The 21132-nt window shown below is 33.8% G+C and overlaps 1 protein-coding gene and 2 pseudogenes across 1 annotated transcript; 1 reads left to right on the forward strand and 2 right to left on the reverse strand.

Annotated features, from left to right (window-relative positions):
• Nucleotides 1–2722: 2722 nt before the first annotated feature.
• LOC136043156 (heat shock 70 kDa protein cognate 4-like) lies at nucleotides 2723–4448 on the forward strand (annotated as a pseudogene).
• An 891-nt stretch (nucleotides 4449–5339) lies between these two features.
• Nucleotides 5340–5837, reverse strand: LOC136043154 (uncharacterized). The gene has a single exon (XM_065728087.1). It carries the CDS (start codon nucleotides 5835–5837, stop codon nucleotides 5340–5342), a length of 498 nt encoding a protein of 165 aa, XP_065584159.1.
• Nucleotides 5838–7094: 1257 nt separating this feature from the next.
• On the reverse strand, nucleotides 7095–11160 carry LOC136043155 (heat shock cognate 71 kDa protein-like; annotated as a pseudogene).
• Between the last annotated feature and the right edge of the window lie 9972 nt (nucleotides 11161–21132).

The raw sequence follows: 21132 nt of genomic DNA on the forward strand, positions 1-21132 counted from the left end.
CTATTCAATAAATAGATATCAATAGTAGATAGAACAGTGAAAGTTTGATTCTAGCTAGTCTATCTACTATTTCTATGAGTCATATGCAAGACGTCATTTTAGAAAAGACTTTTTCACTATTCAATAAATAGATATCAATAGTAGATAGAACAGTGAAAGTTTGATTCTAGCTAGTCTATCTACTATTTCTATGAGTCATATGCAAGACGTCATTTTAGAAAAGACTTTTTCACTATTCAATAAATAGATATCAATAGTAGATAGAACAGTGAAAGTTTGATTCTAGCTAGTCTATCTACTATTTCTATGAGTCATATGCAAGACGTCATTTTAGAAAAGACTTTTTCACTATTCAATAAATAGATATCAATAGTAGATAGAACAGTGAAAGTTTGATTCTAGCTAGTCTATCTACTATTTCTATGAGTCATATGCAAGACGTCATTTTAGAAAAGACTTTTTCACTATTCAATAAATAGATATCAATAGTAGATAGAACAGTGAAAGTTTGATTCTAGCTAGTCTATCTACTATTTCTATGAGTCATATGCAAGACGTCATTTTAGAAAAGACTTTTTCACTATTCAATAAATAGATATCAATAGTAGATAGAACAGTGAAAGTTTGATTCTAGCTAGTCTATCTACTATTTCTATGAGTCATATGCAAGACGTCATTTTAGAAAAGACTTTTTCACTATTCAATAAATAGATATCAATAGTAGATAGAACAGTGAAAGTTTGATTCTAGCTAGTCTATCTACTATTTCTATGAGTCATATGCAAGACGTCATTTTAGAAAAGACTTTTTCACTATTCAATAAATAGATATCAATAGTAGATAGAACAGTGAAAGTTTGATTCTAGCTAGTCTATCTACTATTTCTATGAGTCATATGCAAGACGTCATTTTAGAAAAGACTTTTTCACTATTCAATAAATAGGTATCAATAGTAGATAGAACAGTGAAAGTTTGATTCTAGCTAGTCTATCTACTATTTCTATGAGTCATATGCAAGACGTCATTTTAGAAAAGACTTTTTCACTATTCAATAAATAGATATCAATAGTAGATAGAACAGTGAAAGTTTGATTCTAGCTAGTCTATCTACTATTTCTATGAGTCATATGCAAGACGTCATTTTAGAAAAGACTTTTTCACTATTCAATAAATAGATATCAATAGTAGATAGAACAGTGAAAGTTTGATTCTAGCTAGTCTATCTACTATTTCTATGAGTCATATGCAAGACGTCATTTTAGAAAAGACTTTTTCACTATTCAATAAATAGATATCAATAGTAGATAGAACAGTGAAAGTTTGATTCTAGCCAGTCTATCTACTATTTCTATGAGTCATATGCAAGACGTCATTTTAGAAAAGACTTTTTCACTATTCAATAAATAGATATCAATAGTAGATAGAACAGTGAAAGTTTGATTCTAGCTAGTCTATCTACTATTTCTATGAGTCATATGCAAGACCTCATTTTCGAAAAGACTTTTTCACTATTCAATAAATAGATATCAATAGTAGATAGAACAGTGAAAGTTTGATTCTAGCTAGTCTATCTACTATTTCTATGAGTCATATGCAAGACGTCATTTTAGAAAAGACTTTTTCACTATTCAATAAATAGATATCAATAGTAGATAGAACAGTGAAAGTTTGATTCTAGCTAGTCTATCTACTATTTCTATGAGTCATATGCAAGACGTCATTTTAGAAAAGACTTTTTCACTATTCAATAAATAGATATCAATAGTAGATAGAACAGTGAAAGTTTGATTCTAGCTAGTCTATCTACTATTTCTATGAGTCATATGCAAGACGTCATTTTAGAAAAGACTTTTTCACTATTCAATAAATAGATATCAATAGTAGATAGAACAGTGAAAGTTTGATTCTAGCTAGTCTATCTACTATTTCTATGAGTCATATGCAAGACGTCATTTTAGAAAAGACTTTTTCACTATTCAATAAATAGATATCAATAGTAGATAGAACAGTGAAAGTTTGATTCTAGCTAGTCTATCTACTATTTCTATGAGTCATATGCAAGACGTCATTTTAGAAAAGACTTTTTCACTATTCAATAAATAGATATCAATAGTAGATAGAACAGTGAAAGTTTGATTCTAGCTAGTCTATCTACTATTTCTATGAGTCATATGCAAGACGTCATTTTAGAAAAGACTTTTTCACTATTCAATAAATAGATATCAATAGTAGATAGAACAGTGAAAGTTTGATTCTAGCTAGTCTATCTACTATTTCTATGAGTCATATGCAAGACGTCATTTTAGAAAAGACTTTTTCACTATTCAATAAATAGATATCAATAGTAGATAGAACAGTGAAAGTTTGATTCTAGCTAGTCTATCTACTATTTCTATGAGTCATATGCAAGACGTCATTTTAGAAAAGACTTTTTCACTATTCAATAAATAGATATCAATAGTAGATAGAACAGTGAAAGTTTGATTCTAGCTAGTCTATCTACTATTTCTATGAGTCATATGCAAGACGTCATTTTAGAAAAGACTTTTTCACTATTCAATAAATAGATATCAATAGTAGATAGAACAGTGAAAGTTTGATTCTAGCTAGTCTATCTACTATTTCTATGAGTCATATGCAAGACGTCATTTTAGAAAAGACTTTTTCACTATTCAATAAATAGATATCAATAGTAGATAGAACAGTGAAAGTTTGATTCTAGCTATTGCATATGCATATTTATAATTCGCATTCTTACGATCGAGGAAGCAATCTTCGAAGTAAAATCTACGTCTGGGGATACACATTTGGGTGGTGAAGACTTTGACAACAGATTAGTGACCCACTTCTTGAAAGAGTTTAAGAGAAAGCATAAAATGAATCTCTCAAATAATGCAAGAGCACTTAGAAGACTTAAGACCGCATGTGAAAGAGCGAAATGAACCTTGTCAACGGCTGCCCAAGCTGGTATCGACATAGACTCACTACATGAAGGCATCGACTTTTATACCTCGATTACAAATACTTGATTTGAAGAAATTTGTGCTGATTTGTTTAGAAGTACAATGGAACCAGTTGAAAGATCTCTCAGGGATGCTAAACTAGACAATGGAAGCATCCATGAGATTGTTCTTGTTGGAGGTTCAACCCGTATTCTGCGTGTGCAAAAACATCTACGAGACTTTTTTAATGGAAAAGAACTAAATAAGTCAATAAATCCTGAGGAAGTAGTTGCTTATGGTGCTGCTATTCAGGCCGCCACTCTTAATGGTGACGAGTCCGAAGTAATTCAGGATCTCCTTTTGTTGGACGCGGCACCGCTTTCTCTTGGTATTGAAACAGCTGGAGGAGTAATGACTCCTTTGATAAAAAGAAACATGTGCATTCCTGCAAAGCAGACTTAGATTTTTACTACATATTCGGACAATCAGCCTGGAGTTTTGATTCAGGTTTATGAAGGAGAACGAACTATGACGAAAGATAATAATTTTCTCGGTAAATTTGAGCTCACTGGAATTCCACTAGCCCCACGAGCTGTACATCAGGTCGAAGCTAACGGAATTTGAAATGTTAGCGCTGTTGAAAAATCTATGGGTAAATCAAGTAAGATCGCGATCACTAATGACAAGAATCGTTTATCTAGGGATGAAATTGAGCCAATGGTCAATGATGCTGAGCACTACCGTACCGAGGATGAGAAACAAAGGGAGAAAATTTCAGCTAAGAATGCTCTTGAATCCTATTGTTTTTATATGAAACAGACTATCGAAGGCGAGGATATGAAAAACAAGATTAGTGATGGTGACCGCAGCACAGTCTTGGGTACCTGTAATGAGACTTTAAAATGGCTGGATGCCAATCAGTTGGCTGAGAAAGAGGAATTTGAAGACAAGCAAAAAGCAATTGAAAATATTTTTAAGCCCATAATAACAAAGCTTTATCAAGGGATTGGAAGTATGCCTGGAGAAAGGCCTGGCCGACCCCAAGAATCTGGTGGACCAACAATAGAAGATGTTGATTAAGCCCCCACCAAAATATTCCATCCTCGCTGTAAAATCTCCCTGGAAAATTTTTCTTGACCTTTTCTCCTTACACTTATCTTTTTTATTTAATATGTGATCGTTTTTCAAGTCAAGAAAGAAATGGCTACCGCAAACCATCCGCACCAATGGGGCATCTTTTTTCTTTATTTCTATTTATTTCAACATTGGCCGAATCACATACTACAGCTCCTTCCGCTACTTTTGAGACGTGAATGATGGGGATCGCCTATTGTTCCTTATGATAGCTGCTGTTCCTCGTCTATTTATATTTTAGCACTAGCCACCAAGAAAGTCTTTATATTTCTTGCTGACTAGGGTATAACTTAAAGGAGTACCTAGTTAGAAGATTGCTTTTCCATCTTTTTTTAATATTGGTCCGTTTTTACTGTCATAGTTTGAAAAGATATTAGTTTGTGAAAATAAAAGAGAACCATCTATGACAATATTTGGGGCTCATGACGGACATGTCAACTGGACTTGTGTGCAAAACTGGGCGAAGCTCAGACGGTGTGTAACTCGATGCAAAATCGAAAGTTCTAGTGGGCTTTTTAAAATCCTAAAGTGAATAGATTAGGGTAAAATAATTTACAGAAAAACTGCATTTGTTGGTGTCCTTTCCGGATTATTTTCTATATGACGTCATGATACCGTGCTAACGTCCCAGTATAAAGCGTTAAAATCAATAGTTTTAAAATACTTATTTGCTCTTTGCCAATTTCCAGCTAAAAAAAGGCTGAAAGTTTTTATCATTTGGGTTTTAAATAATATAGAGATAATCCTCATTTGGAATGGTGCCGCTCCGTCAAAACCTTACATGAAATAGTTTTACTTGCTCAAAAGTTTGGGGATCTTGCTCTTTAACATATGGCAACACGGAAGATGATTTGTGGGCGGAGGGATGGGGAGAATTAAGTTTTCTAAACAACAAAATAGGTTCATATTAGTTAAGAAAAAACATATGAGAGCATAGAAACATTAGAAATGTTTAGGTTTTTAATTCTATTTGGCACAATGGTGTCTGAGGTTACAGGTTGCAGTGTTTGCCCTTATAAAGACTGAGCTATGGCCTGTTGTAACAGAAAGTCTCAAAACACGCTTTGGAAAAGAACTGTATAATGATGAAAAACTTCCATTTAACGTCAATTTAATAATAGTAACTATTATGTCATGTAATGTAATAATATGAAGTTCACGAGAAACTGGTAAAGTAGTCTTTGTAAGACTTTTAAAAACCTTTGAAAAACAGCTAGTATTGATATGGGTCGGAAGTTCGATGGATCGTCCTAAGGGTCACCTTTATGCAGAGGGATTAGTCTTGCTTTTTTTTATTATCGAAGGAAAAACGCCACTTCTTAGAGACAGGTTTATCAAATAAGTTAATGGCTCTAGGATAGAAGGGAGGGCTGCTTTCAGGGCTTTTGTGTGTATCTGGTTAAATCCAGATGCTGATGTGCCTTTCAAGGTCTTCACAATTAGCTCTTCTTCAGTTGATGTCACAGGAATTATTGCCATCGATTTGGTGCAGGGTGAGTCAAAGTAATGCTTGTAGGATTTCTGGGGACTTCTCGCAGAATTAGATGTAATTCCTCCTATCCCTATGAAAAATGTACTGAGTTCTTTTGCAGCCTGAGTGGGTCCCGTAACAGTTTCCCCGTTGACAAAAAGTCTGGAAGGCAATTCTGCTTTCTTATCATTTGGTCGCAAAATCGAATCAATGATCATCCAGACATTTCGTCCATCTTTCCCACTTTCCGATATTTTGTTGTTCACGTAATCTCTTTTTGCTTTCCTCATAACTGAATGAAGGCATTTCTTATACGTCTCATATCTCTCTAGGTTTTCTCAGTTTGGGTGGGTTCTGTAATTTATCCATAACTTGTTTTTCTTATTTATGCACTTGAGTAGGCTTTCGGTAGCCCATGGACATATTGATGTATTTTTCCTACTATGGTTTCTTGATTTCTCTTGAAAACAGCATGTTTTATATGCAGCTACAAAAGCATTGTGGAAAATTTCAAAACCGTCGTTCACATCTTCATTTGCTAGGACACTGTCCCAAGAAACTTTTTTTTAACTCATCATTTAATAGTTTAAGATTATCCTCTTTAAGATTAATTACTTGTAGATCCTGATTAATTCTTAGGAGTGGAGTTGGCATCCTCGCTGTGTTGAAGATAGTGTGTATAGGAAAATGATCAAATGTGCCGCTGGTGACGACTGATATCTTCACCGCACATAATGTAGAAAAAATGTTGTCGATCAGTGAGTGTGTATTTTCTGTTACTCTGGTTGGAATCGTAATTGAGGGGTAAATATTAGACCCTGACATAATAGTGAGAAGATTCACAGAGCTGTTTGTCAGAGGAAGGGCTAGATTAATGTTAAAATCACCCATGATGATCACATCTTGGTATCCATAAAAGCAGAAACAGAACCAGAGGGTGAGCGATATATTTCTCCAATCAATATCTTTTTCTTAGAAGGTCCCATATAACTTAAGGAAAAGTGATTCAAAAATGCCTTCAACATTCCGGTTCAGTTCGTTGTTAATATGCAGAGCATATTCATTCCTTGCATAAATAGCCAATCCTCCTCTAAATAGCTCTATAAACGACGAATATAATCCTTGACAGTTATGTTGAAGCACAAGTTGAGAACTGAGATTCAGAGCGTCCCTTCGTCAAATCCATTGAATCAACATATTTACTTCTAGGAAAATTACTTTAAACTAAATAACGGCAAATCATCTTCATTACTTATTATTTCATCAAAAATTTTCATTAAATCCAAAAAAGAATTCTCTAATTGCTTGAACCGGCTATAATTTTTTGGTAGTGAAGAAGTGATTAGTCCCCGGGATGAAGAATAGGAACTCATTATTTACCTAATAATTTCCAGGGGACATGGCCATATCTTGGAGTGAAGCAAAAGCCATGAGAAATACACACCCGTAGGAACCTTTTCGAACTCTTAAAGAGAAAAACGAACTCTTAAACTTCCTCAGGATTTATTGACTTATTTAGTTCTTTTCCATTAAAAAAGTCTCGTAGATGTTTTTGCACACGCAGAATACGGGTTGAACCTCCAACAAGAACAATCTCATGGATGCTTCCATTGTCTAGTTTAGCATCCCTGAGAGATCTTTCAACTGGTTCCATTGTACTTCTAAACAAATCAGCACAAATTTCTTCAAATCAAGTATTTGTAATCGAGGTATAAAAGTCGATGCCTTCATGTAGTGAGTCTATGTCGATACCAGCTTGGGCAGCCGTTGACAAGGTTCATTTCGCTCTTTCACATGCGGTCTTAAGTCTTCTAAGTGCTCTTGCATTATTTGAGAGATTCATTTTATGCTTTCTCTTAAACTCTTTCAAGAAGTGGGTCACTAATCTGTTGTCAAAGTCTTCACCACCCAAATGTGTATCCCCAGACGTAGATTTTACTTCGAAGATTGCTTCCTCGATCGTAAGAATGCTCACATCAAAAGTACCACCACCAAGATCGAAAATGAGTACATTTTTTTCAGCTTCATCCTTTTTTTCAAGGCCATAGGCAATCGCAGCGGCAGTTGGTTCATTAATGATGCGAAGAATATTCTATCCTGCAATGAAACCAGCATCTTTTGTAGCTTGTCTTTGGGAATCATTGAAATAAGCAGTGATAACAGCGTCAGTGACCGATTTTCCGATATAAGCCTCGGCGATTTTTCATCTTACTAAGAATCATTGAAGAGATCTCTTCCGGCATAAAAGCCTTTGTCTCGCCTTTCAATTCAACTTGAATTTTTGGTCTGCCATCTGTACTGATTACCTTGAATGGCCAATGTTTCATGTCTGATTGAACTGAATAATCTTCAAATTTCCTACCAATTAGTCTTTTGGCATCAAAAACTGTGTTTAAAGGGTTCATGGCTCCTCGGTTTTTGGCAGCATCTCCAATCAGATGTTCAGTATCAGTAAATGCCACATAAGATGGTGTCGTTCGATTACCCTGGTCGTTGGCGACCAGGGTAATCATTTCTAATATTTCTTTCTGAATTGCTTTATAATAGCACATGGATGCAGTTTCTTAGGAAAAACTTGCAAAATCAACCACATCTCTTAATTATTACATAAGTACTGAAAATTATATACCAACAAATCTTTATTAGGTGAAAATTATCATGCATTTATAACTTCAGTAGCAACTGAAAAGGATGGATTTCCTTTCCGCAAAAAGCTTCAAAATCAAGAATTGTTTGATGATATCATATCAAACAGTAGGTAACGAACTGTAGTAAAGAGCGACCCGGCTCAATAGTAACCAAAACTCTAAAAAAACGAAATTTTGATATCAATAGTTACATCAAAATAATCGCATTGTACTGCTGATTTTAAATTTATATGTTTCATCAAGTTTAATCTTACCCATCAAAAGTTACGAGTCTGAGAAAACTGCCTTATTTTAGAAAATAGGGGGAAACACCCCCTAAAAGTCACAGAATTTTAACGAAATTCACACCATCAGATTCAGTGTATTAGAAAACCCAACTGTAGAAGTTTCAAGCTCCTATCTACAGAAATGTGGAATTTTGTATTTTTTGCCAGAAGACAGATCATGGATGCGTGTTTATTTGCTTGTTTTTTTTTTTTTTGTTTTTTTTTTTTATTTCCACGGGTGATCGTGTCGATCCAGTTGTCCTAGAATGTCGACGATATTGACCATAGCGTTTTTTTCATATTCATCTTTACATAAATGCTCCACTATCCTGAACAATATGCAGCAGCACAAATACTAAGTTTTACTTTACACCCATCAAATGCCCCGGTTTGAGATTCATAGTGATTTCATTTTTTTCCCAAGTAATCATATTGTCAACCTGTAATTCCGTTTTAGATTCGAATCTAAAAAGCTAAGTTTGCATTTGAGATGATTTACTTCAGAATCACCTTCAATTTTGGGGGCGAATTTTAAGGTGGAGCTAAAAATACTGTGTATAGTCAAACAGTTCGTGGTAACGAAGTGCAGTAAGGAGCGACCCGGCTCAATAGTAACCGAAACTCTAAAAAGCGGAATTTTTATAACAATAGTTCACATTTAATGCTGGTTTTATATATATAAGTTTAATTAAGTTTAGAATTACCTTTCAAAAGTTACGAGCCTGAGAAAATTTGCCTTATTTAGAAAATAGGGGGAAATACTCCTTAATAGTCATACAATCTTAACGAAAATCACACCATCAGATTCAGCGTATCAGAGAACCGTATTGTAGAAGTTTCCAGCTCCTATCAACAAAAATGTGGAATGTTTTTGCCACAAGGCAGATCACGGATGCGTGTTTATTTGTTTGTTTTTTGTGTTTTTGTGTTGATTCCCCCCCCCCCCCAGGGTTGATCGCAACGACCCAGTGGTCCTAGATTGTCGTAACGGTACCACCATCGAAGTAGATAACCAGCGGGTTGTTCCATATTCCCCATTATTATCAAAAACATTTAATGCACACATAAACATTGAATACTGTAACTCCGTAAAGGCAATCAAATACATATGTAAATACGTCAACAAAGGCAGTGACATGGCAGTTTTTGGCTTGCAGCCCGAAATCAAAGATTTCGACGAAATCGTACAATATCAGGCTGGAAGATACATAAGCAGTAATGAAGCTGTTTGGCGAATTCTTTCATTTCCGATATATGAACGTAGTCCAGCTGTAGTTCACTTAGCGGTACATTTACAGAATGGTCAACGTGTTTATTTAACGGAAACGAACGTGCAACAAAGAGCCCTGAATCCACCGGATACAACATTAACAACTTTTTTTTCGCTTTGCAAAAATGATTCTTTTGCAAAAAAACTGCTGTATACTGAAGTGCCTTCGTATTACACGTGGAATACTAAAAATAAAGTATTAGAACGTCAAAAACAGGGTAAGTCAGTCGACGGCCAACCTACCATCTTCAAAGATACCACGATAGGAAGACTCTACACCGTTCACCCCAATCAACATGAATGCTTCTTTCTACGCCTGCTTTTGGTGAATGTACCCGGTCCGACATCCTTTGAGTATTTGAGAACTGTAAACGGTACTATACATGACACTTACCGTAGTGCATGCCAAGCTCTGAATTTATTGGAGAATGACAAACACTGGGATAACTGCATCAATGACGCTTGCGAAACGTCAACACCAAGTCAAATTCATGTATTGTTTGGTATCATTTTAACAACTTGCTCTCCATCAGCTCCTACAGAGTTATGGGAAAAATATAAGTCAAAAATGTCCGAAGACATACTCCATCGAAAACAGTTAGAGACGTCAGATATGACTTTTGATTTTACATCAGAAATTTATAACTACACTTTAGTTATTATAGAAGATTTGTGCGTACGTATGGCATACAAACCTCTTCAGGATTTGGGAATGCCTTCACCTAACCGTATCGCTGCTGTTTCGACATGTGTAGAATTGGATCGTGAACAAAGTTACAGTACGAGTGATCTATTGTCGTATGTACAAAATAACATTTACAAGTTAACGTCGGAACAAAAAGACATTTATGATACGATAATGCATTGTGTCGATAACAACGTTGGAGAAATTTTCTTTTTGGATGCGCCAGGAGGTACTGGTAAAACGTTTGTGATAAAACTGATTCTGGCATCAATTTGATCAAAAAATGATATAGCGTTGGCAATTGCGTCGTCCGGAATAGCCGCAACATTGCTGCCTGGTGGAAGAACTGCTCATTCCGCTTTGAAATTGCCTCTGAATTTGCATTCTACAGAAACTCCCACGTGCAATATTTCCCAATCATCTGGGATGGGTAAAGTATTGCAGCAATGCAAACTTATTATTTGGGATGAGTGCACAATGGCACACAAAAAATCGCTCGAGGCTCTGGATCAATGCTTGAAAGATTTGAGAGGGAAGTCGAAACCCTTTGGCAGCTCATTAATATTGCTTGCGGGAGATTTCAGGCAAACATTACCTATAATACCTAGATCAACTCCTGCAGACGAAATGAATGCTTGCCTGAAAAATTCTAATTTATGGGCACACGCAAAAATATTAAAATTAACTACAAATATGCGTGTCCGATTGCAAAACGATGACTCTGGTCAAACATTTTCAGATCAATTGCTGGCAATTAGAAACGGAAAGCTCCCAGTAGACTCAATTTCAGGACGTACACAACTACCTGCTGATTTCTGTAATTTAGTGACGTCCAAAAATGAATTGATTGAAAAAGTATTTCCGAATATTATAAAAAATTATAAAAATAATAAATGGCTAAGTGAAAGAGCGATTCTCGCACCCAAAAATATAGACGTCCACGAAATCAAAAATATTGTTTTGACCAAGATTCGAGACCAGGAAGTCCTTAACAAGTCAGTCGACACAGTTTTGGAACCAAATGAAGCGGTTAATTATCCTTCTGAATTTTTAAATTCCATAGATCCTTCAGGGTTTCCACCACACGTGCTACAACTAAAAATAGGCGTACCAATAATACTTTTAAGAAATATCAACCCACCAAAGCTTTGCAATGGCACGCGACTTGCCGTAAAAAAAACAATGGAAAACCTAATAGAGGCCACAATCTTGACAGGGCCTTTTGAGGGTGAGGCTGTTCTTATTCCTCGCATTCCCATGATTCCAACGGATCTGCCTTTTCAATGTTTGATCAAATGTTTGACCAGAGTCATCGTTTTGCCATCGGACACGCATATTTGTAGTTAATTTTAATATTTTTGCGTGTGCCCATAAATTAGAATTTTTCAGGCAAGCATTCATTTCGTCTGCAGGAGTTGATCTAGGTATTATAGGTAATGTTTGCCTGAAATCTCCCGCAAGCAATATTAATGAGCTGCCAAAGGGTTTCGACTTCCCTCTCAAATCTTTCAAGCATTGATCCAGAGCCTCGAGCGATTTTTTGTGTGCCATTGTGCACTCATCCCAAATAATAAGTTTGCATTGCTGCAATACTTTACCCATCCCAGATGATTGGGAAATATTGCACGTGGGAGTTTCTGTAGAATGCAAATTCAGAGGCAATTTCAAAGCGGAATGAGCAGTTCTTCCACCAGGCAGCAATGTTGCGGCTATTCCGGACGACGCAATTGCCAACGCTATATCATTTTTTGATCAAATTGATGCCAGAATCAGTTTTATCACAAACGTTTTACCAGTACCTCCTGGCGCATCCAAAAAGAAAATTTCTCCAACGTTGTTATCGACACAATGCATTATCGTATCATAAATGTCTTTTTGTTCCGACGTTAACTTGTAAATGTTATTTTGTACATACGACAATAGATCACTCGTACTGTAACTTTGTTCACGATCCAATTCTACACATGTCGAAACAGCAGCGATACGGTTAGGTGAAGGCATTCCCAAATCCTGAAGAGGTTTGTATGCCATACGTAAGCACAAATCTTCTATAATAACTAAAGTGTAGTTATAAATTTCTGATGTAAAATCAAAAGTCATATCTGACGTCTCTAACTGTTTTCGATGGAGTATGTCTTCGGACATTTTTGACTTATATTTTTCCCATTACTCTGTAGGAGCTGATGGAGAGCAAGTTGTTAAAATGATACCAAACAATACATGAATTTGACTTGGTGTTGACGTTTCGCAAGCGTCATTGATGCAGTTATCCCAGTGTTTGTCATTCTCCAATAAATTCAGAGCTTGGCATGCACTACGGTAAGTGTCATGTATAGTACCGTTTACAGTTCTCAAATACTCAAAGGATGTCGGACCGGGTATATTCACCAAAAGCAGGCGTAGAAAGAAGCATTCATGTTGATTGGGGTGAACGGTGTAGAGTCTTCCTATCGTGGTATCTTTGAAGATGGTAGGTTGGCCGTCGACTGACTTACCCTGTTTTTGACGTTCTAATACTTTATTTTTAGTATTCCACGTGTAATACGAAGGCACTTCAGTATACAGCAGTTTTTTTGCAAAAGAATCATTTTTGCAAAGCGAAAAAAAAGTTGTTAATGTTGTATCCGGTGGATTCAGGGCTCTTTGTTGCACGTTCGTTTCCGTTAAATAAACACGTTGACCATTCTGTAAATGTACCGCTAAGTGAACTACAGCTGGACTACGTTCATATATCGGAAATGAAAGAATTCGCCAAACAGCTTTATTACTGCTTATGTATCTTCCAGCCTGATATTGTACGATTTCGTCGAAATCTTTGATTTCGGGCTGCAAGCCAAAAACTGCCATGTCACTGCCTTTGTTGACGTATTTACATATGTATTTGATTGCCTTTACGGAGTTACAGTATTCAATGTTTATGTGTGCATTAAATGTTTTTGATAATAATGGGGAATATGGAACAACCCGCTGGTTATCTACTTCGATGGTGGTACCGTTACGACAATCTAGGACCACTGGGTCGTTGCGATCAACCCTGGGGGGGGGGGGGGAATCAACACAAAAACACAAAAAACAAACAAATAAACACGCATCCGTGATCTGCCTTGTGGCAAAAATATTCCACATTTTTGTTGATAGGAGCTGGAAACTTCTACAATACGGTTCTCTGATACGCTGAATCTGATGGTGTGATTTTCGTTAAGATTGTATGACTATTAAGGAGTATTTCCCCCTATTTTCTAAATAAGGCATATTTTCTCAGGCTCGTAACTTTTGAAAGGTAATTCTAAACTTAATTAAACTTATATATATAAAACCAGCATTAAATGTGAACTATTGTTATAAAAATTCCGCTTTTTAGAGTTTCGGTTACTATTGAGCCGGGTCGCTCCTTACTGCACTTCGTTACCACGAACTGTTTGCCTATACACAGTATTTTTAGCTCCACCTTAAAATTCGCCCCCAAAATTGAAGGTGATTCTGAAGTAAATCATCTCAAATGCAAACTTAGCTTTTTAGATTCGAATCTAAAACGGAATTACAGGTTGACAATATGATTACTGGGGAAAAAAATGAAATCACTATGAATCTCAAACCGGGGCATTTGATGGGTGTAAAGTAAAACTTAGTATTTGTGCTGCTGCATATTGTTCAGGATAGTGGAGCATTTATGTAAAGATGAATATGAAAAAAACGCTATGGTCAATATCGTCGACATTCTAGGACAACTGGATCGACACGATCACCCGTGGAAATAAAAAAAAAAAAAAAAAAAAAACAAGCAAATAAACACGCATCCATGATCTGTCTTCTGGCAAAAAATACAAAATTCCACATTTCTGTAGATAGGAGCTTGAATTCTAATCTATTGATTCTAGACCAGCTAGAATCAATAGTAGATAGAACAGTGAAAGTTTGATTCTAGCTAGTCTATCTACTATTTCTATGAGTCATATGCAAGATGTCATTTTAGAAAAGACTTTTTCACTATTCAATAAATAGATTCAAATCTATTTGAATCTAGAATCAAACTTTCTGTTTGATTCTAATAGAATCAATAGAATAGCACTAGTTCGTATGTGACGTCTTGCATATGGTTCTAGAATTCTAATCTATTGATTCTAGCTAGTCTATCTACTATTTCTATGAGTCATATGCAAGACGTCATTTTAGAAAAGACTTTTTCACTATTCAATAAATAGATTCAAATCTATTTGAATCTAGAATCAAACTTTCTGTTTGATTCTAATAGAATCAATAGAATAGCACTAGTTCGTATGTGACGTCTTGCATATGGTTCTAGAATTCTAATCTATTGATTCTAGACCAGCTAGAATCAATAGTAGATAGAACAGTGAAAGTTTGATTCTAGCTAGTCTATCTACTATTTCTATGAGTCATATGCAAGACGTCATTTTAGAAAAGACTTTTTCACTATTCAATAAATAGATTCAAATCTATTTGAATCTAGAATCAAACTTTCTGTTTGATTCTAATAGAATCAATAGAATAGCACTAGTTCGTATGTGACGTCTTGCATATGGTTCTAGAATTCTAATCTATTGATTCTAGACCAGCTAGAATCAATAGTAGATAGAACAGTGAAAGTTTGATTCTAGCTAGTCTATCTACTATTTCTATGAGTCATATGCAAGACGTCACTTTAGAAAAGACTTTTTCACTATTCAATAAATAGATTCAAATCTATTTGTATCTAGAATCAAACTTTCTGTTTGATTCTAATAGAATCAATAGAATAGCACTAGTTCGTATGTGACGTCTTGCATATGGTTCTAGAATTCTAATCTATTGATTCTAGACCAGCTAGAATCAATAGTAGATAGAACAGTGAAAGTTTGATTCTAGCTAGTCTATCTACTATTTCTATGAGTCATATGCAAGACGTCATTTTAGAAAAGACTTTTTCACTATTCAATAAATAGATTCAAATCTATTTGAATCTAGAATCAAACTTTCTGTTTGATTCTAATAGAATCAATAGAATAACACTAGTTCGAATGTGAGGTCTTGCATATGGTTCTAGAATTCTAATCTATTGATTCTAGCTAGTCTATCTACTATTTCTATGAGTCGTATGCAAGACGTCACTTTAGAAAAGACTTTTTCACTATTCAATAAATAGATTCAAATCTATTTGTATCTAGAATCAAACTTTCTGTTTGATTCTAATAGAATCAATAGAATAGCACTAGTTCGTATGTGACGTCTTGCATATGGTTCTAGAATTCTAATCTATTGATTCTAGACCAGCTAGAATCAATAGTAGATAGAACAGTGAAAGTTTGATTCTAGCTAGTCTATCTACTATTTCTATGAGTCATATGCAAGACGTCATTTTAGAAAAGACTTTTTCACTATTCAATAAATAGATTCAAATCTATTTGAATCTAGAATCAAACTTTCTGTTTGATTCTAATAGAATCAATAGAATAACACTAGTTCGAATGTGAGGTCTTGCATATGGTTCTAGAATTCTAATCTATTGATTCTAGCTAGTCTATCTACTATTTCTATGAGTCGTATGCAAGACGTCATTTTAGAAAAGACTTTTTCACTATTCAATAAATAGATTCAAATCTATTTGAATCTAGAATCAAACTTTCTGTTTGATTCTAATAGAATCAATAGAATAGCACTAGTTCGTATGTGACGTCTTGCATATAGTTCTAGAATTCTAATCTATTGATTCTAGACCAGCTAGAATCAATAGTAGACAGAACAGTGAAAGTTTGATTCTAGCTAGTCTATCTACTATTTCTATGAGTCATATGCAAGACGTCATTTTAGAAAAGACTTTTTCACTATTCAATAAATAGATTCAAATCTATTTGAATCTAGAATCAAACTTTCTGTTTGATTCTAATAGAATCAATAGAATAGCACTAGTTCGTATGTGACGTCTTGCATATGGTTCTAGAATTCTAATCTATTAATTCTAGACCAGCTAGAATCAATAGTAGATAGAACAGTGAAAGTTTGATTCTAGCTAGTCTATCTACTATTTCTATGAGTCATATGCAAGACGTCATTTTAGAAAAGACTTTTTCACTATTCAATAAATAGATTCAAATCTATTTGAATCTAGAATCAAACTTTTTGTTTGATTCTAATAGAATCAATAGAATAGCACTAGTTCGTATGTGACGTCTTGCATATGGTTCTAGAATTCTAATCTATTGATTCTAGCTAGTCTATCTACTATTTCTATGAGTCATATGCAAGACGTCATTTTAGAAAAGACTTTTTCACTATTCAATAAATAGATTCAAATCTATTTGAATCTAGAATCAAACTTTCTGTTTGATTCTAATAGAATCAATAGAATAGCACTAGTTCGTATGTGACGTCTTGCATATGGTTCTAGAATTCTAATCTATTGATTCTAGACCAGCTAGAATCAATAGTAGATAGAACAGTGAAAGTTTGATTCTAGCTAGTCTATCTACTATTTCTATGAGTCATATGCAAGACGTCATTTTAGAAAAGACTTTTTCACTATTCAATAAATAGATTCAAATCTATTTGAATCTAGAATCAAACTTTCTGTTTGATTCTAATAGAATCAATAGAATAGCACTAGTTCGTATGTGACGTCTTGCATATGGTTCTAGAATTCTAATCTATTGATTCTAGCTAGTCTATCTACTATTTCTATGAGTCATATGCAAGACGTCATTTTAGAAAAGACTTTTTCACTATTCAATAAATAGATTCAAATCTATTTGAATCTAGAATCAAACTTTCTGTTTGATTCTAATAGAATCAATAGAATAGCACTAGTTCGTATGTGACGTCTTGCATATGGTTCTAGAATTCTAATCTATTGATGCTAGACCAGCTAGAATCAATAGTAGATAGAACAGTGAAAGTTTGATTCTAGCTAGTCTATCTACTATTTCTATGAGTCATATGCAAGACGTCATTTTAGAAAAGACTTTTTCACTATTCAATAAATAGATTCAAATCTATTTGAATCTAGAATCAAACTTTCTGTTTGATTCTAATAGAATCAATAGAATAGCACTAGTTCGTATGTGACGTCTTGCATATTGTTCTAGAATTCTAATCTATTGATTCTAGCTAGTCTATCTACTATTTCTATGAGTCATATGCAAGACGTCATTTTAGAAAAGACTTTTTCACTATTCAATAAATAGATTCAAATCTATTTGAATCTAGAATCAAACTTTCTGTTTGAATCTAATAGAATCAATAGAATAGCACCAGTTCATATGTGACGTCTTGCATATGGTTCTAGAATTCTAATCTATTGATTCTAGACCAGCTAGAATCAATAGTAGATAGAACAGTGAAAGTTTGATTCTAGCTAGTCTATATACTATTTCTATGAGTCATATGCAAGACGTCATTTTAGAAAAGACTTTTTCAATATTCAATAAATAGATTCAAATCTATTTGAATCTAGAATCAAACTTTCTGTTTGATTCTAATAGAATCAATAGAATAGCACTAGTTCGTATGTGACGTCTTGCATATGGTTCTAGAATTCTAATCTATTGATTCTAGCTAGTCTATCTACTATTTCTATGAGTCATATGCAAGACGTCATTTTAGAAAAGACTTTTTCACTATTCAATAAATAGATTCAAATCTATTTGAATCTAGAATCAAACTTTCTGTTTGATTCTAATAGAATCAATAGAATAGCACTAGTTCGTATGTAACGTCTTGCTAAAGGTTCTAGAATTCTAATCTATTGATTCTAGACCAGCTAGAATCAATAGTAGATAGAACAGTGAAAGTTTGATTCTAGCTTGTCTATCTACTATTTCTATGAGTCATATGCAAGACGTCATTTTAGAAAAGACTTTTTCACTATTCAATAAATAGATTCAAATCTATTTGAATCTAGAATCAAACTTTCTGTTTGATTCTAATAGAATCAATAGAATAGCACTAGTTCGAATGTGACGTCTTGCATATGGTTCTAGAATTCTAATCTATTGATTCTAGCTAGTCTATCTACTATTTCTATGAGTCATATGCAAGACGTCATTTTAGAAAAGACTTTTTCACTATTCAATAAATAGATTCAAATCTATTTGAATCTAGAATCAAACTTTCTGTTTGATTCTAATAGAATCAATAGAATAGCACTAGTTCGTATGTGACGTCTTGCATATTGTTCTAGAATTCTAATCTATTGATTCTAGACCAGCTAGAATCAATAGTAGATAGAACAGTGAAAGTTTGATTCTAGCTAGTCTATCTACTATTTCTATGAGTCATATGCAAGACGTCATTTTAGAAAAGACTTTTTCACAATTCAATAAATAGATTCAAATCTATTTGAATCTAGAATCAAACTTTCTGTTTGATTCTAATAGAATCAATAGAATAGCACTAGTTCGTATGTGACGTCTTGCATATGGTTCTAGAATTCTAATCTATTGATTCTACCTAGTCTGTCTACTATTTCTATGAGTCATATGCAAGACGTCATTTTAGAAAAGACTTTTTCACTATTCAATAAATAAGTTCAAATCTATTTGAATCTAGAATCAAACTTTCTGTTTGATTCTAATAGAATCAATAGAATAGCACTAGTTCGTATGTGACGTCTTGCATATGGTTCTAGAATTCTAATCTATTGATTCTAGACCAGCTAGAATCAATAGTAGATAGAACAGTGAAAGTTTGATTCTAGCTAGTCTATCTACTATTTCTATGAGTCATATGCAAGACGGCATTTTAGAAAAGACTTTTTCACTATTCAATAAATAGATTCAAATCTATTTGAATCTAGAATCAAACTTTCTGTTTGATTCTAATAGAATCAATAGAATAGCACTAGTTCGTATGTGACGTCTTGCATATGGTTCTAGAATTCTAATCTATTGATTCTAGCTAGTCTATCTACAATTTCTATGAGTCATATGCAAGAAGTCATTTTAGAAAAGACTTTTTCACTATTCAATAAATAGATTCAAATCTATTTGAATCTAGAATCAAACTTTCTGTTTGATTCTAATAGAATCAATAGAATAGCACTAGTTCGTATGTGACGTCTTGCATATGGTTCTAGAATTCTAATCTATTGATTCTAGACCAGCTAGAATCAATAGTAGATAGAACAGTGAAAGTTTGATTCTAGCTAGTCTATCTACTATTTCTATGAGTCATATGCAAGACGTCATTTTAGAAAAGACTTTTTCACTATTCAATAAATAGATTCAAATCTATTTGAATCTAGAATCAAACTTTCTGTTTGATTCTAATAGAATCAATAGAATAGCACTAGTTCGTATGTGACGTCTTGCATATGGTTCTAGAATTCTAATCTATTGATTCTAGCTAGTCTATCTACTATTTCTATGAGTCATATGCAAGACGTCATTTTAGAAAAGACTTTTTCATTATTCAATAAATAGACTCCAATCTATTTGAATCTAGAATCAAACTTTCTGTTTGATTCTAATAGAATCAATAGAATAGCACTAGTTCGTATGTGACGTCTTGCATATGGTTCTAGAATTATAATCTATTGATTCTAGACCAGCTAGAATCAATAGTAGATAGAACAGTAAAAGTTTGATTCTAGCTAGTCTATCTACTATTTCTATGAGTCATATGCAAGACGTCATTTTAGAAAAGACTTTTTCACTATTCAATAAATAGATTCAAATCTATTTGAACCTAGAATCAAACTTTCTGTTTGATTCTAATAGAATCAATAGAATAGCACTAGTTCGTATGTGACGTCTTGCATATGGTTCTAGAATTCTAATCTATTGATTCTAGCTAGTATATCTACTATTTCTATGAGTCATATGCAAGACGTCATTTTAGAAAAGACTTTTTCACTATTCAATAAATAGATTCAAATCTATTTGAATCTAGAATCAAACTTTCTGTTTGATTCTAATAGAATCAATAGAATAGCACTAGTTCGTATGTGACGTCTTGCATATGGTTCTAGAATTCTAATCTATTGATTCTAGACCAGCTAGAATCAATAGTAGATAGAACAGTGAAAGTTTGATTCTAGCTAGTCTATCTACTATTTCTATGAGTCATATGCAAGACGTAATTTTAGAAAAGACTTTTTCACTATTCAATAAATAGATTCAAATCTATTTGAATCTAGAATCAAACTTTCTGTTTGATTCTAATAGAATCAATAGAATAGCACTAGTTCGTATGTGACGTCTTGCATATGGTTCTAGAATTCTAATCTATTGATTCTAGCTAGTCTATCTACTATTTCTATGAGTCATATGCAAGACGTCATTTTAGAAAAGACTTTTTCACTATTCAATAAATAGATTCAAATCTATTTGAATCTAGAATCAAACTTTCTGTTTGATTCTAATAGAATCAATAGAATAGCACTAGTTCGTATGTGATGTCTTGGTTATGGTTTTAGAATTCTAATCTATTGATTCTAGACCAGCTAGAATCAATAGTAGACAGAACAGTGAAAGTTTGATTCTAGCTAGTCTATCTACTATTTCTATGAGTCATATGCAAGACGTCATTTTAGAAAAGACTTTTTCACTATTCAATAAATAGATTCAAATCTATTTGAATCTAGAATCAAACTTTCTGTTTGATTCTAATAGAATCAATAGAATAGCACTAGTTCGTATGTGACGTCTTGCATATGGTTCTAGAATTCTAATCTATTGATTCTAGCTAGTCTATCTACAATTTCTATGAGTCATATGCAAGATG

This window comes from Artemia franciscana, unplaced genomic scaffold (assembly GCF_032884065.1).
Source record: "Artemia franciscana unplaced genomic scaffold, ASM3288406v1 Scaffold_3276, whole genome shotgun sequence".
Lineage (NCBI taxonomy): Eukaryota > Metazoa > Arthropoda > Branchiopoda > Anostraca > Artemiidae > Artemia > Artemia franciscana.

Excerpts from the sequence above, each read along its gene's own strand:
- LOC136043154 (XM_065728087.1), bottom strand. The coding sequence starts at position 5,837 with ATGAGGAAAGCAAAAAGAGATTACGTGAACAACAAAATATCGGAAAGT.